The 25,534-nt window shown below is 44.2% G+C and overlaps 1 protein-coding gene across 1 annotated transcript in view; it reads right to left on the bottom strand.

Annotated features, from left to right (window-relative positions):
• The window catches only part of LOC139380547 (monoamine oxidase), a 60,815-nt gene that overhangs the window by 12,386 nt on the left and 22,895 nt on the right, over nt 1–25,534 (bottom strand). Inside the window, 5 exon segments of the mRNA XM_071123297.1 lie at nt 2,157–2,298; nt 2,453–2,544; nt 2,695–2,799; nt 15,051–15,188; nt 15,463–15,557. Coding sequence (XP_070979398.1) covers nt 2,157–2,298; nt 2,453–2,544; nt 2,695–2,799; nt 15,051–15,188; nt 15,463–15,557 — 572 coding nt within the window.

Genomic DNA, 25,534 nt, shown 5'->3' with positions numbered 1-25,534 from the left:
AAATATACCTAAGACACTCAGACCCCCTGGGGCAGTTGACTGATGTTTCTGTGGTGAGCTGTCATACACTTGGGTGGTGACCCTCTTTTGATCTAGACTGGCCTTAGAAGACAGTACAATAACACTCATTTGAACTGTAGTGAACCGAAATCAGTCAGGTAGGCGGGTATATTGGAAAGTGAGAGTGGGTCTTGGCAAGGCAACATTAGAAAGTACACAACGCTGAGTAACCTTTGACCCTCTCCATATGGTTAGTGTAAACTCCCCTCAGCTTTCTCTAATAGGAAACCCATTGTGTGCCTTCCACTGTGAGATTGGGCCAGCTATAACAACAGGGTCTCAAGGCAGGTCAAAAACGGATGATGGCAGTGGGAAATTTCTGCATGATTGTAAGTGATGTTATACTTTCACCTGCAACCAAGAAAAGTTGTTTGTTTCAAAACACATGTACACATATAGTTGTTTTTTTGGATAGGGATTTGGGACAGTGACCTACAGCATAGCGGATCTTTATTATGCATCTGCATACCATAGCAGTACTCTACTGAGGACAATAAATCTGCAGAGAATATGCAACTCTACTTGGCATGCATGGCAATTGACTTCAACATAGGAGCAAATGCAATTGACCTCAAAAAGAAGAGCAAATGCTATATCAACTCACGACAAACTTTCTCTATTGCTCTACCTGGAGAATAAACACACTGAATGAAAACATTTGGAGCCAGAGAGCGGGGCGGACCAAACAGGAAATGAAAGTGGATGACCTCACAACAACATTCTCTAATTACTCCAACACATCCCCTTCAACCGTCACCTAGGCAATGGAGCCACTCAGCTTTTCAAAGTAAACCAGAATAATGGGTTCTCCCTGGGCTCTGGGCTCTGAAGATCAGCAATTGTGGAGGGAGGGATTATTCCTATAAATTAGAGAGCAGAGAATGAACAAGGCTAATTTGTGTGTGTGTGTGGGGGGGGGGGGGGGGGGGGGGGGGGCTCTATAGGGCCAGGGAATGGTAAGATTTAGAATGGCTAATTTTGCCACCAGAGGTTTCATGTTAGTGACAATCTAAGTAGAATCCAAATGAGAAAGTTATTGTTGTGGAATGTTTTGTGCTAACATAGAGGATAGTTTTCTGAGCTCAGTTCAGAGGCTCCTGTGTGAGAGGCTCAGCACAGCAAACCTAGAACCCAAGCCAAAAACAGGGCAAACTTCTCCTTATTCTATGTAGGGTTCTTAATAGAACCCCCTGTATATGGTTGTACCTAAAACCTTCTATGAAGGGTTCAGCATAAAACCCTCTACGAAGGGTTCAACCAATAACCATTTTAGCATCTAAAAGTTATTCCGAGAACCCTCTATGAAGGGTCCTACCGAGAACACTTTTCTCTTTGGAGGGTTCTAAGAACCATCAATGAAAGGTTCCATCAGCATTATTAGACTTTAAAATAATTACATATATCATACAACCTTTCTTTGAAGTTCTATCTACCCTGACACAGTGGTGTTAGGAAGCTCCTGGTTTACAGGCCACAATAGGCCTGCAAATCACATTATGTTGGCTTGCAAAGTGATATGCAATTCCTATTGTAATCTAGCCAGAGTTAGGATATCCTAAAAGTGGAATTTTTTATCACCTGCATTCAGAATGATTGCCAGGGTAGGGAAGATTAACTACCTCATCATCTAAACTGGAACAACCATCCCAGTAACGGGTGCAATAAGTCCAACTACTAACAGATTGGATTAGTTTAGAAAACAAACAATTCTGAAAATCTCCCTGCAATAGAGCATGCTGGGAAATACAATATATGTTTCTATGTAGAAACCTTCTTGCCTTCCAAAGAACCCTTTTTGCCATCAAAATAATCCTTATTGCCAAAGAATCATCAAAGAACCCTTTCTTCCAAAAAATGGTTCTTAGGATTTTAAAGGTTCTAAGGTAGAACCCTTTGCCATACAAAGAACACTTGTATTTTTGTGTGTGTAGAACCCTGTATGGATATGGAAGAGCCAGTCCACATGGTCAGAGAGATAGCCCGGCCGGCAGGCAGGTAGACAGACAGACAGACAGGCAACCAGCCAGACAGACAGGCAACCAGCCAGACAGACAGGCATACAGACAGACAGACAGACGGACAGTTGTGTACAGTACCTGTCCTCCGTTGGTGGTGGAGAAAATCCTCATGGTCCCTCCACACTGCTTGACGTACCAGAGGAACCACAGGGCCGACACCTCGTGGGGTTCAGAGGTCACGTTCACGTTCACAAACAGAGTGGCAAACCGCCTCGCAGAACTGTGAGGAGAGGGAGGAGCATGCACATGCACACACACACAGACAACGCACAACACACACACATGTAATCACACAATCACAAAGACTATAAAAAGTGATGCTCCATGGGGTTGAATGGTCCTGTGTGTATTGTGAAATGGGTGTAGTACAGTACTTGGTCCAGCAGATCTTGTCAAAGAGCTGCTTCATGGTCATCTTGTCCCACTCCTCAGCATGGGGAGCCCTCCATGGAGCCTCTCTGGGGATCTGGAACACACACACAAATACACTATGAGGGTGGGACCATCAATAAGTATCAATGGCTAGAGACTAGGAAGTAGGGGTTGGTTTGGGATTGGGCCTGAAATGTGGAGGGGATGGCTGCACTAGACAGAAAAGGATGCTGTGTGTGTTTACCTCGCTGCCCATCTCATCCATCTTCCTCCAAAGGTTGTTGTAGTCCATCAGGGCAAATGGATTCCACATGGGGGGGAAAGAGCCTCTGAATGGGTAGGACTTTCCCTGTAGGACACAACATGCATGGGAGAAGACATGGAAGGGTTAGTTATCTTCAACATCTTCATCATCCTCCTCCTCATCGTAATATCAATCTTCATCATCATCTTAGTCTTCGTATTCATCATCCTCCTCCTCCTCCTCATCATCATCAGCAGCAACAGCATTATCTTTATCATCAGCATCATCCTCATCATCACTATAGACTAAGAGTGATCTGAAAAAGCAATATTTAGCAAATGTTTTGGTTCTACTTACATTCTTAACTGAACTACACATTTGTATTTGTATCTATTATGAATCCCCATTAGCTGCTGCCATGGCAACTAAATACGGTAGTAACGACATTATAACAAAAAAATAACATTAAAATACATTTTACAACAGATTTCACAATACATTAAGTGTGTGCCCTCAGGCCACTACTCTACTACAACACTATCTAGATGTACGTGTGTGTATAGTGTGTATATTATGTGTGTTTGTATCCGTGTATTTGTACCTGTGTGCGTGACTCTTCACAGTCCTCACTGTTCCATAAGATGTATTTGTATCTGTTTTTTAAAAGATTCAGATTCTACTGCTTGCATCAGTTACTTGATGTGGAATAGAGTTCCATGTAGTCATGGATCTATGTAGTACTGTGCGCCTCCCATAGTCTGTTCTGGACTTGGAAGCATGTCTTGTGGGGTATACATGGGTTTCCAAGCTGTGTGCTAGTAGTTTAAACAGACATCTCTACGTGTACATTTAAGGGCCAGCCGTGCTGCCCTGTCTGGACCAGTTGTAATTTTCCTAAGTCCCTCTTTGTGGTGCAATAACACTAGGACCTGTAGAACCTGCCTTGTTGATATTGTAGTTAAGAAGGCCGAACAACACTTTATTATGGACAGACCTCTCCCCACCTTAGCTACTGTTGCATCAAAATGTTTTGACCATAACAGTTTACAATCCAGGGTTACTCCAAGCAGTTCAATCTCCCCAACCACCACATTATTCATTGCAATATTTAGTTGAGGTTTAGGGTTTAGTGAATTATTTGTCCCAAATACAATGCTTTTAGTTTTTGAAATATTTAGGGCTAACTTATTCCTTGACACCCATTCTGAAACTGACTGCAGCTCTTTGTTAAGCATTGCAGTGATTTCACTTGCTGTAGTAGCTGACGTGTATAATGTTGAGTCATCAGCAAACATAGACACACAGGCTTTACTCAGAACAAGTGGCAGGTCATTAGCAAAGATTGAAAAAAGTAAGGGGCCTAGACAGCTGCCCTGGGGAATGCCTGATTCTACCTGGATTATGTTGGAGAGACTTTCATTAAAGAACACCCTCTGTGTTCTCTTAGACAGGTAACTCTCAATCCACAATATAGCAGGGTGTGTAAAGACATAAGATATACTGTAAGTTTTTCCAGCAGCATACTATGATCGTTAATGTCAAAAGCCACACTGAAGTCTAACAAAACAGCTCCCACAATCTTTTTATTATCAATTTCTCTCAGCCAATCATAAGTCATTTGTGTAAGTGCCATGCATGTTGAATGCCCTTCCCTATACACATTGATCTTCTGCCTTCTCTCTGACAGAGGGAGCTGTGAGGCAATCCCTACCCCACAGCTAGCTCTATTGGGGGCAGATTACGATAAGGCAGCTTGCTTCATATTTCACTCCAGATCAAAGATAGCAGCTAATTGCACATCCAGCAAGGCAGATAAGATTATCTCAATCTCATGCTCACACTATTTCTCAACCCCTACAGGTTTGTAAAGTAGTGTAGAGTTCATTTATTTGTGATTTCTAGACATTTCCATTGAAAGTGGGGCTTTAGAAAATAGACTGGGAAAGCCATATCAGTTCATTCAACAGTGTGCGTTTGTGTGTTTCTGTCTGTGTTACTCTTATATAACTGGTATTAATCACTTAGGTTGACAGTTAAATTGGTCTACCTGAAGGCCCATTAAACATATAACTACTAGAGAGAGAAAGAGAGAGAGAGAAGGAGAGACAGTGTCTGAAATAGAGTACATAGACAATGGTGAGAAAGCTGTGGACCTATAGACCTTATACTGTACTATAGTCCTATACTGTACATGTAGTACTTATACTGTCCTATAGTCCTATACTGTACTATAGTCCTTAGTCCTGAAGTGTTTGATATAGGACCTTAGAAAATACAAGTTGATTGACCCATCGCAGAGATGAAAGCATCTCTGCGATGCACTATATATTGTTCCTTGAAAAAGTAAATTAATGTCTGTATTTCATGAAGCTCAGACTATTTCATGTATAATTCATATAATTTTGTAACAGTCAAAAGACTTGATCTTGGCTATTCAAGTACAAGTTTTATGAAAGACATTCTTTGTACATGCTTTTCTAAAACTGCACTCATCTTACAAAGTTGTTTCACAGTTCCTCTTGGCACGCTAAACCCAATCTGAGCCTAATTTATTTTAATTACATTTTGGTCACAACATCAACGTCTACTTATCCAAAGCTTCTTAGGGCCTGCACTCAGGATATGCAAGAATAGGGCTGAAGAACTCAGCATAAGTACATGTGCAACATACAAAAATATATATCAAACTTTCTGCCCTCTCTCTTTTATTAGGTGTTCCTTATGTTTGGTATACTCAGTATATAGTTAGTGATTAACTAGTGATTTTTATGATATATTCTACAGTATGGCATTTGTCCTAGTTACTATCAATGGAAAGTCCAAGTCTTGATGAAAAGAGCTACGGTTGTAATGTGTCCTTATCAGTTACAACCGATATCGCACCTGAGTTATCCACATGACATTAGCTACTAAAGTACAGTACTGAGATAATTCACTCTCTGGGGGGGGGGGGGTGTTGCATTTTAATGGTGGAAGGGATGGAAATACACACAAACAAACACACACACACACACACTCACCCTGTGATACAGGTTATGATTGCCACCCGAGCCACTGCCTGTTCACCCTGCTACCATCCAGAAAGTGAGGTCAGTACAGGTGCATCAAAGCTGGGACCAAGGAAAAATAGCTTCCATTTCAAGGCCATCAGACTGTTAAACAGCCATCACTGACACGGAGAGGCTGCTGCCTTCATACAGACTTGAAATCATTGGCCACTTTAATAAATGGATCACTAGTCACTTTAATAATGACACTTTAATAATGATGTTTACATATCTTGCATTACTGGGGCGGCAGGTAGCCTAGTTCTTAGAGCGTTGGGCCAGTAACCGAAAGGCTGCTAAATCAAATCCCTGAGCTGACAAGGTAAAAATCTGTTGTTCTGCCCCTGAACAACCCACTGTTCTTAGGCCGTCATTGTAAATAAGAATTTGTTGCCTAGTTAAATAAAAAAATGACTCATCCTGTATGTATATGCTGTATTCTATGCTGCTTGGTCATTGCTCATCCATATATTTATATGTACACTTATTCCATCCCTTTGTTTGTATTAGGTAGTTGTGGTGGAACTGTTAGATTACATGTTAGATATTGCTGCACTGTCGGAACTAGAAGCTCAAGCACTTCGCTACCCTCGCAATAACATCGGCTAACCATGTGTATGTGACCAATAACATTTGATTTGATTTGAGGGTGGGCGCCTTTTGATGAGGTGCACTACCATGGCAACCAGCCAGGAAGGTACCAGAGTGAGTGTACATGCAGATCTCAGACATAGAGATAGTGGCTAAGAAAACACAGGCACACAGGGGTTCCGCTGAGCTGCTGGTAACGTCAGAACTCAGAGTCGAGCTGCATTACAACATCTTAAATGAGGAACAAATATCCCTTTCAGAAAGGAAACCATTAATTGCGGAAAATCAGCTGGAAACATGTGATTTCACATGAAGAGACACACTGTATTTAGAGCCCATAAGTCAGTGGAGTCTCAAATTTGACGTGTGACCCCGCTGCCCACATTCGTAACTGCTATCTACGTTATTCCACATGCTTGTGGCATGTCCGGCAGGCTGTGGCAGGCTGAAATAGATCATGTCAATAAAACTACAGTGTGACTAGAGTGACCGGACTGAACTAACACTCACATTGATTCATGTCTACTTCCCTGTAGCCAATCGGAGCACTTGGTTACTCTAAGAATGGGAGCTCCTCAGAAGCATGTGAACTATAGTGACGCAAAAAGACCACGTCCAGTTCTTAGTGGTCTGTGTCTACAGAAGCTAGACAGGCTAGGGTTGAACTGGGATGTGGACATGAAGCTAGGGTTAGGGTTGAACTGGGATGTGGACATGAAGCTAGGGTTAGGGTTGAACTGGGATATTCTTAAAGTACTTTACTTTCTCTTTCAAAATATCATTTGTTTAATCATGTGTGACTCCATCATTTGTAACAAGGTTGAATACATTTTCTTTTGGTAGCATTTTTATATTGAAGATTGAAAAATAATTTGGTACATTTTCCCCCATATTCCATCCAGTTCGTTTTATTTTTATAATATATTACACTGGATCTTTCTTGAATAAGTTATTCCATTTGTTTGTCCTCTAACTTATTCTGTGCCTCTATGGTACAGTTTTTATTGCTATCTAACTGACTGTTAGTCCTTCAATTTCCTTTGTTAATATGGACTCTTTTGATCTAAACTGCTTTTGTTTTATAGATGAGTACTGAATTGCATGGCCTCTAAAGGCACACTTAAAGTGTCCCATACAATAAGGGGATCTGCTGTACCTATGTTATGTCTGAAAAAGTCAGTTATAAATGATTCTGTCCTAGTTCTAAACAACTTATCATCTAGTAGGCTTTGATTAAATGTCCAATATTCTCGCCTACGTGGAAATTTCGTTAATTGTAATATATATGCCAATTATGTGATGATCTGACCGCATTCTGTCCCCTATCAACTATTTGAGTCTCCATATATCCACTAATTCCAATATATCCATGACATTCATGAGGGTGATAGTTTGTAGTGTGATTTCCTTTCCGGTCCATAGAGGTATTTAAGACCATATTAAAATCTCCCACCATAATAATAGAGTCTAGTGTTGCTTATAGAGTTGATAAATTCTTATATATATTTTCAAAGAAGCTTGGATCATCATTATTTGGACCGTATAGGTTAATAAGCCATATCTGTTTATTGTCCAATAACATATTTCAAATAATCCATCTACCTTGATAATCTGTTTGGACAATTTGCACATTTGGATCAAAATTACTGTTAATTAAAACCATCACCCCTTTTGAATTTCTTTGCCCATGGGAGAAATATATTTCTCCCCCCCAGTCCTTTTTCCACAAAACTTCATCTAAAATTGTTGAATGGGTTTCCTGTAAACACCAGATATTATATACCTTCTCTTTTAGCCAGGTAAATACTGATCGTCTTTTCCTATTATCTGCTAAGCCATTACAATTATAACTGGCTGTACTTATTTCACCACTTACCATAATGAGACACAACTTTCAATTCTATTTATCAAAATATATGTTTGTAAACGTACCATTAAAAAGTAACATGATGATTGAGTGTCTATATAGCTGTACCATGACATTTACATTGCTACTAAGTAAACCTCCAATTGGTCCAAACTATTCCACCCACTAAAAGCCCTCCTCATCCCGAGTTGGGTTGCCATCCCAATGCCCGGCAGACCACCCCTGACCTCTCATATCCCATAGTCCTGAAAAGATTGGGATCCATCCTTCGAAAAGAGCACACAGTGCCATTTACAGAACAGAAGTAGATCAACCACCAAATGCATTTCCATCGCCCTCACCTTGATTTGTATTATATATAGCCATCAAAAATTAGCTAATTAGCTATTAATATTTGTAGTAATGTAATTTGGACGTCATATGCAAACTGAGCGCAAGCAGATTCTACATGTACAAATGGCCGAAAATGTCGGCAGTCAGACACCCACTGGCAGGTGGTCCCTAAAACACATTGTGCCAAATGAATGGCGCATCAACGACCGACAAATGGCAGAACATCACTCGGTGCAATGCTTTCTCCCTAAGTTAAGGGGATGTGAAGAGGAATCCACTTTAGACTATTGAGGTGTAGGATAGAAGATGTGAAAAGAAAGGCATCTATAGACTATTGATATGTAGGGAAGGAGATGTGGTGAGTAAGGAAAGGGAAAGGGGGATACCTAGTCAGTTGTACAACTGAATGCATTCAACTGAAATGTGTCTTCTGCATTTAACCCAACCCCTCTGAATCAGAGAGATGCGGGGGGGCCTTAAACAACATCCATGTCTTCTGCGCCCGGGGAACAGTGGGTTAACTGCCTTGCTCAGGGGAACAGTGGGTTAACTGCCTTGCTCAGGGGAACAGTGGGTTAACTGCCTTGCTCAGGGGAACAGTGGGTTAACTGCCTTGCTCAGGGGAACAGTGGGTTAACTGCCTTGCTCAGGGGAACATTGGGTTAACTGCCTTGCTCAGGGGCAGAACGACAAGTACCTTATACTATTGAAATGTAGGAAAGGAGACGTGAAGAGGAAGGCACCTGAGACTGTTGAGATGTAGGGGTGGTTTTGGGCATTCCCAGTAGAGAAGGTTTGAGTGATGTCATGTGCCAGAAGGCTCTTCCGCTATAGGTCCGAGATCCACTGAACACAGCGATATCATCCACATGACCACTACGCTGCATTTTAAACATGTCTTATCTCATTCTCTGCTGTGTGTGTGTGTGCGTGGGGGTGAAGGGCATAGCAATGTGTGTGTGTGTGTATATTCATGTGTGTGAATGACTCCAAAGTGAATGACTCCATGTTTAAGCGTATGACTCCATACATAGGAAGGGTGGAAAAAGTACCCAGTTTTCAAAGTTGAGTAAAAGTAAAGATACCTTAATAGAAAGAGACACAGATAAAAGTGAAAGTCACCCAGTAAAATACTACTTCAGTAAAAGTCGGAAAGTATTTGGTTTTAAATATACTTAAGTATCAAAAGTAAAAGTATAAATCATTTCAAATTCCTTATATTAAGCATACCATTTTCTTACATATTTTTTTAATTTAAGGATAGCCAGAGGCACATTCCAACACATAATTTACAAACAAAGCATTTGTGTTTAGTGAGTCCGCCAGGTCAGAGGCAGTAGGGACGACCATGTTCTCTTGATAAAGGGTGTGAAGTGGACCATTAACAAGTACTTTTTGGTATCAGGGAAAAGTACAATAATTTCTTTATGAATGTAGTGAAGTAAAAGGTGTCAAAAATATAAATAGTAAAGTAAAGTACAGATAGCCCACAATATACGTAAGTAGTACTTTAAAGTATTTTTTACTTAAATACTTTACACCACTGTATGAAACAAAGGCCCATACAGTAGAAACAGGAAGAGAAGTGCCTTCCTAACCAGTTCGGAGAGCCCATTGAGTTACAGCAGCGAGAGTAGGTTAGCCTGGGTATATGGATGGAACCAGAGGGACCAATCTAATAAGGAGGTACAGCATGCTGTGTGTTAAGAACGGTGGTGTACCTACTATAATAAGATATGGAGGAATATGTTGGAGAGAGAGACAGAGGGAGAGAGAGGGAGAGAGAGGGAGAGAGAGAGGTAAAGAGAAATGGGGGTGGCTGCAGCTCTCTCTCTTCTCTCTCTTTCTCTCTGTCTCTCTTTATCCTTCCTCCCTCTCTCCTGGGCCACTCAGAGGAGGAGAAACTATATTAGAAAACTCCTTGAGGCAGAGATTAGCATCTCCAGTCGCTAGCGCTCACCGCTAATGCTGGAGAGAGGCTGGATGCACTGAGGGTCATGTGGTTGATACACAGGCAGAGAGAGCGGGTAGTCACTAGATGGCCATGCTGGAAAGGACGATATTGTTATCAGAACTATGTGAAGTAGGGTTTATGGTTAGGGTTGTGGTTGAGGCTAGGGTTGTGGTTGAGGCTAGGGTTGTGGTTGAGGCTAGGGTTGTGGTTGAGGTTAGGGTTGTGGTTGAGGATAGGGTTGTGGTTGAGGATAGGGTTGTGGTTGAACAGGGATGTGGTTGAGGCTAGGGTTGTGGTTGAGGATAGGGTTGTGGTTGAGGATAGGGTAGTGGTTGAGGATAGGGTTGTGGTTGAGGCTAGGGTTGTGGTTGAGGATAGGGTTGTGGTTGTGGTTGAGGTTAGGGTTGTGGTTGAGGTTAGGGTTGTGGTTGAACAGGAATGGGGTTGAGGCTAGGGTTGTGGTTGAGGATAGGGTTGTGGTTGAGGTTAGGGTTGTGGTTGAGGTTAGGGTTGTGGTTGAGGTTAGGGTTGTGGTTGAGGTTAGGGTTGTGGTTGAGGATAGGGTTGTGGTTGAGGATAGGGTTGTGGTTGAGGATAGGGTTGTGGTTGAGGATAGGGTTGTGGTTGAGGTTAGGGTTGTGGTTGAGGTTAGGGTTGTGGTTGAGGTTAGGGTTGTGGTTGAGGTTAGGGTTGTGGTTGAACAGGGATGTGGACATCAAACCGCTCGAGACAGGGCTTTCTCCCATAGAGCTACATTTTTATGGAATGGTCTGCCTATCCATGTGAAAGACGCAGACTCTGTCTCGACCTTTATGTCATTACTGAAGACTCATCTCTTTAGTAGGTTCTATGATTGAGTATAGTCTGGCCCAGGGGTGCGAAGGTGAATGGCAAGGAGTGACGATCCGTCCTGTCTCTGCCTGGCCGGCTCTGGGATTCTCTGCTTCACTGGCTTACTAGTGCTCTTCCATGTCGTCCCTAGGAGGGGTGCGTCACTTCGTTCCTGTCGGGGGGCTAGAGTCAGTCTGTCATATCTGGTGTCCTGTGTGACTTAAGTATACTCCCTCTAATTCTCCCATCTCTCTGTCTCCACTCCCGGAGGACCTGAGCACCAGGAGCATGCCTCAGGACTACCTGGCCTGATGACCCCTGACTGTCCCCAATACACCTTGTCGTGTTGCTGCTCCAGTTTCAGCTGTTCTGGCTGTGGCTATGGAACCCTGACCTCTTTACCGGACATGCTACCTTGTCCCGGACCTGCTGTTTTCGACCCTCCCTCCCTCTCCCTCCCTCCCTCCCTCTCCCTCTCTCTCTCCCTCTCTCTCTCCCTCCCTCCCTCTCTCTCTCCCTCCCTCCCTCTCTCTCTCCCTCTCCCTCTCTCTCTCCCTCCCTCTCTCTCTCTCTCCCTCTCTCTCTCTCTCCACCGCTCTTGCTGTCTCAACCTCTGAATGCTTGTCTATAAAAAGCCAACTGACATTTACTCCTGAGGTAATTAATACTGCTGGTCATCTATAAACGCTTGAACCTCTTTAAGAACGATCTGGCCTTAATGGTCATGTACTGTTATAATCTCCACTCGGCACAGCCAGAAGAGGACTGGCCACCCCTCAGAGCCTGGTTCCTCTCTAGGTTTCTTCTTAGGGAGTTTTCCAAGCCATTGTGTTTGTTAATCTGCATTGCTTGCTGTTTGGGGTTTTAGGCTGGGTTTCTGTATAAGCACAGGGCTTTTTTTGTAACAGGGCTTTCTAAATACATTTGATTTGATTTGAAAGAAGCTAGGGTTACAAGGAAACCAAACCGGTCACGTTATGTGTGTGAGTGTTTCAAAATAAATGTACACATACATTGTTATTCAATAATTTTATCCACACTGATGGCACGCTTAAGCATGCTGTGATGCCAAATGCTGTGATCCCAAATGCTGTGATGCATCTGTGATGCCAAATGCTAAAATAGAACTTGGTTCTATTTGAGACGCTCGGCAAGTCCCGCATTTCCCATCTCCTTATTGGTTTTCACGAAGATACAACCTCACATACAGTAGTTGTATAAAAGACAACGAGGAGATATTAATCAAAGATAATTAACTAAAAACGTACCTTTTTATGTGTGGATTAATCGTCAGAGTAGAGAAACATAACATTTTTGTATGATCTGGGTCAAAAGTCTACAAAGAACCAGCTAAAAAGGGGATCAATGTTCATCTCCCGGGACAAACTGCTAGCAACAGCACAGCCATTGATGTTTCATATGTCTTTATACTTGTCCCCAAATGAATTTAGTTGGTTCACAGTTGCGTGTCATAATCACGTCTGGTGGGGATAGATAAAATCAACATGTGCATGATGGCGCACGAGGACGCACACGCGGGGCCGTGTAGCCATGGTGTTAGAGTTAAGGGTAGTGTTAAGGCTGGGGTTAGGGTTGAACTGGGATGTGGCCATGATGCTAGGGTTAGGGCTGAACCAGAATGTGGCCATGATGCTAGGGTTAGGGTTGAACCAGGATGTGGCCATGATGCTAGGGTTAGGGTTGAACAGGGATGTGGACATGAAGCTAGGGTTAGGGTTGAACTGGGATGTGGCCATGAAGCTAGGGTTAGGGCTGAACCAGAATGTGGCCATGAAGCTAGGGTTAGGGTTGAACAGGGATGTGGACATGAAGCTAGGGTTAGGGTTGAACTGGGATGTGGCCATGATGCTAGGGTTAGGGCTGAACCAGAATGTGGCCATGAAGCTAGGGTTAGGGTTGAACAGGGATGTGGACATGAAGCTAGGGTTAGGGTTGAACTGGGATGTGGCCATAAAGCTAGGGTTAGGGCTGAACCAGAATGTGGCCATGATGCTAGGGTTAGGGTTGAACCAGGATGTGGACATGAAGCTAGGGTTAGGGCTGAACCAGAATGTGGCCATGATGCTAGGGTTAGGGCTGAACCAGAATGTGGCCATGAAGCTAGGGTTAGGGCTGAACCAGAATGTGGCCATGAAGCTAGGGTTAGGGCTGAACCAGAATGTGGCCATGATGCTAGGGTTGAACCAGGATGTGGACATGAAGCTAGGGTTAGGGTTGAACCAGGATGTGGACATGAAGCTAGGGTTAGGGTTGAACCAGGATGTGGCCATAAAGCTAGGGTTAGGGCTGAACCAGAATGTGGCCATGAAGCTAGGGTTAGGGCTGAACCAGGATGTGGCCATGATGCTAGGGTTAGGGCTGAACCAGGATGTGGACATGAAGCTAGGGTTAGGGCTGAACCAGGATGTGGCCATGAAGCTAGGGTTAGGGCTGAACCAGGATGTGGACATGATGCTAGGGTTAGGGCTGAACCAGGATATGGCCATGAAGTTAGGGTTGAACTGGGATGTGGCCATGAAGCTAGGGTTAGGGTTAGGGTTGAACCAGGATGTGGCCATGAAGCTAGGGTTAGGGTTGAACCAGGATGTGGCCATGATGCTAGGGTTAGGGTTGAACTGGGATGTGGACATGATGCTAGGGTTAGGGTTGAACTGGGATGTGGCCATGAAGCTAGGGTTAGGGTTGAACCGGGATGTGGCCATGAAGCTAGGGTTAGGGTTGAACTGGGATGTGGCAATGAAGCTAGGGTTAGGGCTGAACTGGGATGTGGACATGATGCTAGGGTTAGGGTTGAACTGGGATGTGGCCATGATGCTAGGGTTAGGGCTGAACAGGGATGTGGCCATGAAGCTAGGGTTAGGGTTGAACTGGGATGTGGACATGAAGCTAGGGTTAGGGTTGAACTGGGATGTGGCCATGATGCTTGGGTTAGGGTTGAACTGGGATGTGGCCATGATGCTAGGGTTAAGGTTGAACCAGGATGTGGACATGAAGCTAGGGTTAGGGCTGAACCAGGATGTGGACATGAAGGTAGGGTTAGGGTTGAACCGGGATGTGGCCATGAAGCTAGGGTTAGGGTTGAACTGGGATGTGGCCATGAAGCTAGGGTTAGGGTTGAACCGGGATGTGGCCATGAAGCTAGGGTTAGGGTGGAACCAGGATGTGGCCATGAAGCTAGGGTTAGGGTGGAACCAGGATGTGGCCATGAAGCTAGGGTTAGGGTTGAACCAGGATGTGGCCATGAAGCAAGGGTCAAGTTTTGAACTGAGATGTGGTCATGAAGCTAGGGTTAGGGAGACAAAATCCCCATGTCGTTGCCTACACAGGATGCGCGGCCGTCACATTTCATGTGAGCGAGTCAGAGACACAATCTGAGGGCTATCGATCTCATCTTTGAGCCGTCCCAGACGACCCAATATTTGTTGGCAAGACAAAGAAAACGACAGGAAAAACAATGGTTTAATGTGAGAGGCTCAGTGATGTTAGGATGTTGTGTACACCTGGTTTAATGGAAGTGGTCAATACTAACTGCAGCCAAGCCCTGCTAACAGTGTTGGATCTGTCCTGTGTTTGTTCTGTTCAATTAAATAAGTAGGACAGGGACAGACGTGGCCTATGTGGTCCCGCACTGGGTTTCAGCATGCTTGCACATGCACACGCACACACACACACACACACACACACACACACACACACACACACACACACACACCTTTACATAATGCACCAGCCTCTCCTCCTCGTTGACTTTGTAGGTCTCGACTCCGTACTCTTTAGCCAATCGGAGGATCCGATTCTGTGTAGGCCCGATGTAGGCCCCACCCAGGTCAACATACTTAGTCTGCTCATTCTGGAGAGAGAGAGAGAGAGAGAGGGAGGGAGGGAGGGAGGGAGGGAGGGAGGGGTTCATCAGACAAGAAGTGGACCATCCGAATCCCAGAGATCAATTTAGTTTAAATCTTTAACCAAATCAGTTGCTTGAAAATGATTTAAGTTATAACACAAGTTAAGCTGCTAGACAGCATCTAGAGAGGGGCCTGGTACGGTCATCAGAGAGAGAACTGGATTCTTATAGGGATTACACTTTGACTGGCACTTTGCCTGTGGTCTGACTGAGGTCTTACCCGTACGGTGAAGGTCCGTCCACCAACCCGATCTCTAGCTTCCAGAACCACAGGACTCAGCCCTTTCTCCTTCAACAGCTTAGCTGCACTCAGCCCTGAACGAGACAAAGAGTGGACAGAGAGAGAGGGAGAGGTTAGTGTAAACATGCCAGCTGAACATCTAATGTTGATGAAATGAAGAAACATTTTGTGTAAACAATCTAAATTTGAACATAAATTATTTTGGCATGTCCCTCCTCTCCATATCCCCTCTCTCGTCCTCCCCCTGTGTTTGTCCTGTTGTGTAGAACAGGAGAGTATAGCCCAGTGATATAGCAGGCTGTGATACAGTATGAGTCTGTGAGAAAACAGAAGGCCAGAGGTGGAATAAACTCCAGAAATCTCTCTAAAATGTTATGTTTTGGTGCTGCTAGGGCAATTCAGGTGGCTAATTGGTGACCTTTTGACTGAAGAATGCATTTGTTTATATGATTGTGTTTTGTAAGTTGATGATGGGAACATGTTGTATTTTGTATTTGTAAATGTCGTAAATTTGTATTGGTTGTGTAAATCAAATCACATCAAAGGGTATTGATCGTGTACACAGTTTAGCTGATTGTATAGCGGGTGCAGCGAAATGCTTATGTTACTAGCTCCTAACAGTGCAGTAAAATGTCAGACAAGTACACAAATAATCACCAATTTAAAAATGTAATGAGAAAGAGACAAACACATCAACTGATCCCCTGCTTATTTCAATATCAAGGAAGTGTAGAGAGCAGAAAATAGCTGAAGACTTTCACATCCCCAACACACACACACACACACACACACACACACACACACACACACACACACACACACACACACACACACACAGAGTGAGAGAGAGGGAGGTCCCCAGCTGTAGTTCATCTGTAATTGACCTACAAGCCTCTACCCCTAACCACTTCTCCATGCCTCATCAATCTCATAAAACATGAATAAATCACACCCTATAGTGTTCCCTCATAATAGCACATCTCATGGGTAATATGGTAAATTGAGACACAACCTAGGACAGTACTTTATATCTATCAGTCCAAAGTTAACACACATCCACATATAGAATGGGCTGTTTCCCCTACACTCGTAGAAAAGAAGGGTTACAAAATGGGTCTACGCTTGTCCCCCATTGTACTGTAGAACTTTTTCTGGTTCCAGGTAGAACCCTCTTTGGTTCCAGGTAGAACCCTTTATGGTTTAATATAAAATCCTCTGTGGAAAGGGTTCTACATGGAACCAAAAAGGGTTCTTCAAAGGGTTGTACTTTGGTGACCGCTGAAAACCACTTTTAGGGGGTTTTCTAAGAGTGTACCACTCAACAGTCAGCCCACTCCCAGTCCAAACCATAAAGGTCAAGCTCATATCAGTCATTTTGTCTTGTTTTGTTTCTTGCTTTCAATAGTGTTTTCAATAGTGTTTTCAATAGGGTTTTCAATAGTGTTTTCAATAGGATTTGCAATAGTGTTTTCAATAGCATACAAGAGTCAAAAGCAGGGGTGTCCACTGTCCAACACTCCCCCTGGAGAGATAACCACCAGCAGGATCATTTGACCAATGGCTACTTGTTTGTTATTGTGACTGAATGATACAGAAGTAGTGTGGGCCTTTCTCATCACCATAGTGACCCCAAGGCCATCTCAGTCTAGAGCTTGATTCAATAAGACATTAAATTTCACACATGTAATTTCAGCTGAAGCTAGACAAGGTCACACAGGCACACACACACACACACACACACACACACACACACACACACACACACACACACACACACACACACACACACACACACACACACACACACACACACACACACACACACACACACACACACACACACACACTTGAAGGATTAGGCACAATGGAGCCTCGAGCAGGCATTCAGACAGAAGACACACAGGCAGCAGTGTCCCAGTGCCAAGGATCCATTCAGAATGTCTCAGTACACACAGGTTGTAAAACACAGCACAACCATCCTAAGCAGAAACTGTGTGCCAAAACGCACTTTATAATGCTCTGACACAATGGAGGTGTTAGTTTGTCCAGTGAATACAGACTGTATTCCATTCTCTCCTACTGGGAGAAGTGTGGATATTCACCCCAAGACACTGCTCTACATACTGCATGGAAAATCTAACAAGAGCTGAGGCCAACAGGAGGTAACTAGAGGAGAGGGAGGTAGTGTGTGAGGGTAAAGGAGAGGGACGTAAAAGGGGGCAGAGAGGGGAGAGATGGAGGAGTCAAATAGAGAGAGCGAGAGTGGAGAGATGGACTTCATAAATAAAGACGCACTGTATTCATCTCCACGGTCCGTGTTGCCATCTCTCAACAGGAGCTCCCATCTGTCTAAATGTTCTCATGGCCCCCTCTCCATCCCGCCATCCCTCCCTTCGTTTATCCCTCCATTTCTGGAGAGCAGCCTGGAAAGCTACCAGGGTTTATGTTGGTTTAAGCATACTTGTCATGCATTACCAAACTTCTCCATTGCCCTCACACACACACACACACACACACGCACACGCACACGCACACGCACACACGCGCACACAGCGCTCTGGGGAGTACTACTTCTTTTAAGTAAATTGATGCTATTAGGTGTTCTCTATCCAAAAGGTCAGACAAGCGCAATTGTCCAAAACAAAAACAAGCTCCGACTGTTTAACCTTGTTGTTTATGCCGACAGCACTCTGGAAAAACAAGATAACTTTACCCCTGAGGTTTTGCTTTGATCAAAAACCCATTTGGGGGTATATTATTTTTTTCAGAAGAAAATGCTGAATATAAAATAAGGATCCAGTCAGAGGATTTCTTTGTTCCATTTGGATAGAGGTCATTTGTCTGGCTGGGACGAGACAACAATGAGTGTGTTATGAAATACATGAAATGAAATGAGCAGCTGAGCATCTAAGAATATTATGGACACATGCAGTTTGTCTGATGCCTTTTTTCTAGCTGAAAAGAGAGAATAGAGAGAGAGAGAGAGAGAGAAGAGCCTAAGAGAGGCAGAATCTCTGAAAGATTAAGGGAAGTGATAAATAAATAAATAACTTTGTGATAAATGGTATATCAAATATGCAATATGGCCAATGGTTGTTTCCCTTTTTACTTGGAAGTAGAGACATTGATTTCATTCCACAAAAAAACTCAACAATGCAGTGATTAATGCTGGTATAGCTTAATTCCCAGTTAAACTATAAGAGACACTATTTTGAAGTCCGATTGGTGTATAGGGCTGGTTGGTTAGGTTTAGGATTGGTGTATAGGGCTGGTTGGTTAGGTTAAGGATTGGTGTATAGGACTGGTTGGTTAGGTTTAGGATTGGTGTATAGGACTGGTTGGTTAGGTTTAGGATTGGTGTATAGGGCTGGTTGGTTAAGTTAAGGATTGGTGTATAGGGCTGGTTGGTTAGGTTTAGGATTGGTGTATAGGGCTGGTTGGTTAGGTTTAGGATTGGTGTATAGGGCTGGTTGGTTAGGTTTAGGATTGGTGTATAGGGCTGGTTGGTTAGGTTAAGGATTGGTGTATAGGACTGGTTGGTTAGGTTTAGGATTGGTGTATAGGACTGGTTGGTTAGGTTTAGGATTGGTGTATAGGGCTGGTTGGTTAGGTTATGGATTGGTGTATAGGGCTGGTTGGTTAGGTTTAGGATTGGTGTATAGGGCTGGTTGGTTAGGTTTAAGATTGGTGTATAGGGCTGGTTGGTTAGGTTTAGGATTGGTGTATAGGGCTGGTTGGTTAGGTTTAGGATTAGGATTGGGGTACATGACTGGTTGGTTAGGTTTAGGATTGGTGTATAGGGCTGGTTGGTTAGGTTTAGGATTGGTGTATAGGGCTGGTTGGTTAGGTTTAGGATTGGTGTATAGGGCTGGTTGGTTAGGATTAGGATTAGGATTGGGGTACAGGGCTGGTGTGGTGGAAGAAGACTGAGGAAGATCAAGAGCTGTTGTCTCAGATGAGATTAGGGCTCCTATAACTCATGTAATAATTCATGGTCCATCAATGAGAGAGGCTGGTCTGAGAGTGCAGACAAATCTGCAACGCTCAACAGTGGCATCTATTGTGAGACATTTACAGCAAAACAACAGGTAAGATGTGCATTCTGCAAGGGCATCTGACTGAACTGCTTATTACAGAAGTAAATTGAGCAAAGCCTCCAAACCCACTTGTGTGTAATTGTTTCTGTATTTCTGCTTAGGACCCAACGGTTACCTCTCACAGGCGGGAGAGGTAGGATTTTCACTGCTGTGAGGAAACTGCAAATGTTGATATGGTCATCAGAAACAATGACATAAAACTCAGAGATTCGGTACAGAGTGTTGGCAGACAACATTACATTTGGAATATTCACAATGTAAGCATTACAACTATTTCTATAGTCTTGAAACAACATCAAGTCAGGATAAAGAAGTTGTACACTGTTCCCTTTGAGAGGAACTCTGAACGAGTCAAGCAACTCAGGCACCAATATGTCCAGGTAAGATGACTATAAAATACACAACTGGTTTTGAAAAAAACCAAACAGGGTAGAGGCACACAATGACATGTTTTAAGGTATAATGTAAACTACCGTAATAGACTAACTCTTGTGTTGCCTTGTGGATTGATTTTAGAGAGTCATGGAGATTGAAGCCAGGCAAACACCCCACATATTCATCTTTGTGGAAAAGGCTGGTTTCAACTTGGCCAAAACACGGCGGTGAGGAAGGAATGTGACTGGGAAAAGAGCCACAGTGGACGTCCCGGGCCAGAGGGGTGCCAACAACACAATGTGTGCAGCAATATCCTCTGATGGATTGCTGTTACACAAACCGCTAATCGGGCCATACAACACCGAGCGTCTCATTACATTCCTGGATGACCTCTATGGAAGGGTTGTGCCAGGTGAGGAAAGGGTTGTGTCAGGTGAGGAAAGGGTTGTGCCAAGTGAGGAAAGGGTTGTGTCAGGTGAGGAAAGGGTTGTGTCAGGTGAGGAAAGGGTTGTGTCAGGTGAGGAAAGGGTTGTGTCAGGTGAGGAAAGGGTTGTGTCAGGTGAGGAAAGGGTTGTGTCAGGTGAGGAAAGGGTTGTGTCAGGTGAGGAAAGGGTTGTGTCAGGTGAGGAAAGGGTTGTGTCAGGTGAGGAAAGGGTTGTGTCAGGTGAGGAAAGGGTTGTGTCAGGTGAGGAAAGGGTTGTGCCAAGTGAGGAAAGGGTTGTGTCAGGTGAGGAAAGGGTTGTGTCAGGTGAGGAAAGGGTTGTGTCAGGTGAGGAAAGGGTTGTGTCAGGTGAGGAAAGGGTTGTGTCAGGTGAGGAAAGGGTTGTGTCAGGTGAGGAAAGGGTTGTGTCAGGTGAGGAAAGGGTTGTGCCAGGTGAGGAAAGGGTTGTGTCAGGTGAGGAAAGGGTTGTGTCAGGTGAGGAAAGGGTTGTGTCAGGTGAGGAAAGGGTTGTGTCAGGTGAGGAAAGGGTTGTGTCAGGTGAGGAAAGGGTTGTGTCAGGTGAGGAAAGGGTTGTGTCAGGTGAGGAAAGGGTTGTGTCAGGTGAGGAAAGGGTTGTGTCAGGTGAGGAAAGGGTTGTGTCAGGTGAGGAAAGGGTTGTGTCAGGTGAGGAAAGGGTTGTGCCAGGTGAGGAAAGGGTTGTGTCAGGTGAGGAAAGGGTTGTGTCAGGTGAGGAAAGGGTTGTGTCAGGTGAGGAAAGGGTTGTGTCAGGTGAGGAAAGGGTTGTGTCAGGTGAGGAAAGGGTTGTGTCAGGTGAGGAAAGGGTTGTGTCAGGTGAGGAAAGGGTTGTGTCAGGTGAGGAAAGGGTTGTGTCAGGTGAGGAAAGGGTTGTGTCAGGTGAGGAAAGGGTTGCGGTGAGGTGAAATCAGCCAACGTTTGTAATTGTATGGAACAATGTGGCATTTCACCACTCCTGTGCAGTCAGAGTGGTTTACAGCCCATCCCAGGATGGTGTCACTTTTCCTCCCACCTTACTCTCCATTCCTCAACCCCATAGAGGAATTATTTTCCTCCCACCTTACTCTCCATTCCTCAACCCCATAGAGGAATTATTTTCCTTCCACCTTACTCTCCATTCCTCAACCCCATAGAGAAATTATTTTCCTCCCACCTTACTCTCCATTCCTCAACCCCATAGAGGAATTATTTTCCTTCCACCTTACTCTCCATTCCTCAACCACATAGAGGAATTATTTTCCTTCCACCTTACTCTCCATTCCTCAACCCCATAGAGAAATTATTTTCCTCCCACCTTACTCTCCATTCCTCAACCCCATAGAGAAATTATTTTCCTCCCACCTTACTCTCCATAACTCAACCCCATAGAGGAATTATTTTCCTTCCACCTTACTCTCCATTCCTCAACCCCATAGAGGAATTATTTTCCTTCCACCTTACTCTCCATTCCTCAACCCAATAGAGAAATTATTTTCCTCCCACCTTACTCTCCATTCCTCAACCCCATAGAGGAATTATTTTCCTTCCACCTTACTCTCCATTCCTCAACCCCATAGAGGAATTATTTTCCTTCCACCTTACTCTCCATTCCTCAACCCCATAGAGAAATTATTTTCCTCCCACCTTACTCTCCATTCCTCAACCCCATAGAGGAATTATTTTCCTTCCACCTTACTCTCCATTCCTCAATAGAGGAATTATTTTCCTCCCACCTTACTCTCCATTCCTCAATAGAGGAATTATTTTCCTCATGGAGCTGGAAGGTTTATGACCAACTGTCCCTCCTGGAAGCAATGAATGCTGGATGCCTGGACATATCTGCAGAAGAATGCCAGGGATGGACCAGGCATGCCAAAATATTATTTCCTAGGTGTATTGCCCAAGATAACATAAGATGTGATGTGGATGAGAACCTGTGGCCAAATGCAGAAGACAGGGTTGACTAGCATTGCTACTGTATCTGTATCGGTAGATGGTGTATATACAAATTCTTGTATTTTGGAATCACTCAATGCCAAAAAATGACATAAAACATATAGAAGCATATTGCATCATGTCTGATTCATTCCTGTAACATAAACTGCAGTGAATTCTAAACAGTAAAGAGGTGTCATTCTTGTTCTGAAAAGACATTTTACAAAAGAAAACATTGCGTAACCTGTTGTTAGTGTTTTTCAGGTCATTGTTTTACGAGTGACAAAGTGTGCTTGTTGGGTGACAACCTTTGCTTGTGTTATTGGAAAATGTGTTGATTTGAGACATGTCTGTTTCAGTGCATTTTGGATGTGAAATGAACTGCTGTGCCAAGCTGAAAGTTGGTTAGGAGAACTGTGTGAAGAGTTTTGAAAAAGTGAACTAGGTGTTGAGAAATGGGTCCTAGCGATTGTAAAAAAAACTGTGACACGAGGAATAAAATCAAATACACTAGAATGGAGCTATATACAGGGAGTATCAGTACCAGATCAATGTGGAGCTATATACAGGGAGTACCAGTACCAGATCAATGTGGAGCTATATACAGGGAGTACCAGTACCAGATCAATGTGGAGCTATATACAGGGTGTACCAGTACCAGATCAATGTGGAGCTATATACAGGGAGTACCAGTACCAGATAAATGTGGAGCTATATACAGGGAGTACCAGTACCAGATCAATGTGGAGCTATATACAGGGAGTACCAGTACCAGATCAATGTGGAGCTATATACAGGGAGTACCAGTACCAGATCAATGTGGAGCTATATACAGGGAGTACCAGTACCAGATCAATGTGGAGCTATATACAGGGAGTACCAGCACCAGATCAATGTGGAGCTATATACAGGGAGGACCAGTACCAGATCAATGTGGAGCTATATACAGGGAGTACCAGTACCAGATCAATGTGGAGCTATATACAGGGAGTACCAGTACCAGATCAATGTGGAGCTATATACAGGGAGTACCAGTACCAGATCAATGTGGAGCTATATACAGGGAGTACCAGTACCAGATCAATGTGGAGCTATATACAGGGAGTACCAGTACCAGATCAATGTGGAGCTATATACAGGGAGTACCAGCACCAGATCAATGTGGAGCTATATACAGGGAGGACCAGTACCAGATCAATGTGCCAGCTACTTGAGGTAGATATGTACAGTACATGAAGGCAGGGTAAAGTGACTAGGCATCTGGATAGATAATAATAAGACTAAAATGAAGAACAGAGTAGCAGCAGCAGATGATGAAAGGTGTGTGTGTGTGTGTGTGTGTGTGTGTGTGTGTGTGTGTGTGTGTGTGTGTGTGTGTGTGTGTGTGTGTGTGTGTGTATGTAGGTTTGTTTGTGTTGTGTTGGTGTGCTTGTGTGTATTATGTGTGTGCATATGTAGTGTTTGAAAGTGTGAAGGATTTGTGTGGGAGTGACAGGGTAGTGTGTACACGGTGGGTATATAAAGTCTAGTGAGTGTGCGTAAGGTGCATAGAGTCTGGCTATTTAGCAGTCTTATGGCTTGGGGGTAGAAGCTGTCTCGGAGCCAGTTGGTCCAAGAGCCGATGCTCCAGTAGCGTTTGGTTGGAGTCTTTGGAAACGTTTTGTGCCTTCCTCTGACACCGCCTGGTATAGAGGTCCTGGATGGCAGGGAGCTCGGCCTCAGTGATGAACTGGCCTGTCCGCACTACCCTTTGTAACGCATTGCAGTCAAGGGCAGTGCAATTGCCATACCAAGCGATGATGCAGCCAGTCAAGATGCTCTCAATGGTGCAGCTGTAGAACTTTTTGAGGATCCGAGGGCCCATGCCAAAACATTTCAGCCTCCTGAGAGGGTAGAGGCGCTGCCGTGCCCTCTTTACGACTGTGCAGATGTGTGTGGACCATGTTAAGTCCTTAGTGACACAACGCCAATGAATTTAAAGCTCTCGACCTGTTCCACAACAGCCTCGTCGATGTGGATGGGGGCGTGCTCTCTCCTCTTTCTCCTTCGGTGACTGGGCCTACCACTGCCATGTTGTCAGCAAACTTGATGATGGTGTTGGAGTCGTGCGCGGCCACACAGTCGTGGGTGAACAGTGAGTACACACCCGTGAGGGGGCCCCGTGTTGAGGGTCAGCGTGGCAGAGGTGTTGTTGCCTAGCTTGGTGATGAGCTTGGGGGGCACTAGTGTGTTGAATGCTGAGCTGTATTCTATGAACAGCATTCTCACATAGCTATTTCCCCTCTTGCACAGGTGGGAGAGGGCAGTGTGAAGTGCAATTGAGATTGCATCATCTGTGGATCTGTTGGGGCGGTATGCGAATTGGAGTGGGTCTACAGTAAGGTTTCTGGGATGATGGTGTTGATGTGTATCATGACCAGCCTTTCAAAGCACTTCATAATTACAGATGTGAGTGCTACAGGTCGATACTTATTTAGGCAGGTTACCTTGGAGCTCTTGGGAACAGGGACAATGGTGATCAGCTCATCCAGCCTCGTTTCAGAAAGACATAATATTGCAGCTTTCCTCTGATAGGAGACTCTCGAACGAAGCTCATCCATCTTATTCTCCAGTGACTGGACATTTGCCAATAGAACGGAGGGGAGCGCCGTTCAGTTTCTCTTCGCCTCAATTTCACTAGGACTCCACCTTGTCTCCCACGTTTACGCCTGCTGTGTTTTGGTAGCCCATGGAACAAAGGAATAGGGTCCGGTATGAACAGTGGAACAGCTGAGTCAGAGTTGAAGTTGTATTTAATTCTAAATCAAGGTTAGTAACTGTCGATCTGATGTCCAGAAGTGTTTTGGCGGTCATATGTGATAATAGTATGGTCTTTCTGTACAAAGAAAGGAAAGATGGGTCGGAACTCGTAAGATGTCGCCCTTCTCCGTCGGGGCCATCTTGTCATCTTGTTGTTTGTGCTGCACCCGGTTGCCCTATTCTCATGGCAACGGGCCACAAATCTTGCTGCTGTGATTGCACACTGTGGTATTTAGCCTAACAGATATGAGAGTTTATCAATGTTTGATTTGTTTTCAAATTCTTTGTGGGTCCGTATGATCTGTGGGGAAAAAAGTATCTCTAAGGTGGTCAAACATTGGGCAGGAGGTTAGGAAGTACAGCTCAGTTTCCACCTCATTTTGTGGGCAGTGTGCACACAGCCTGCCTT

Source organism: Oncorhynchus clarkii, chromosome 22, assembly GCF_045791955.1.
Source record: "Oncorhynchus clarkii lewisi isolate Uvic-CL-2024 chromosome 22, UVic_Ocla_1.0, whole genome shotgun sequence".
In the NCBI taxonomy this organism is placed as follows: Eukaryota; Metazoa; Chordata; class Actinopteri; order Salmoniformes; family Salmonidae; genus Oncorhynchus; species Oncorhynchus clarkii.
Note: the sequence above shows the minus strand (reverse complement) of the source record. Positions and strands in the feature narration are given on the sequence as shown.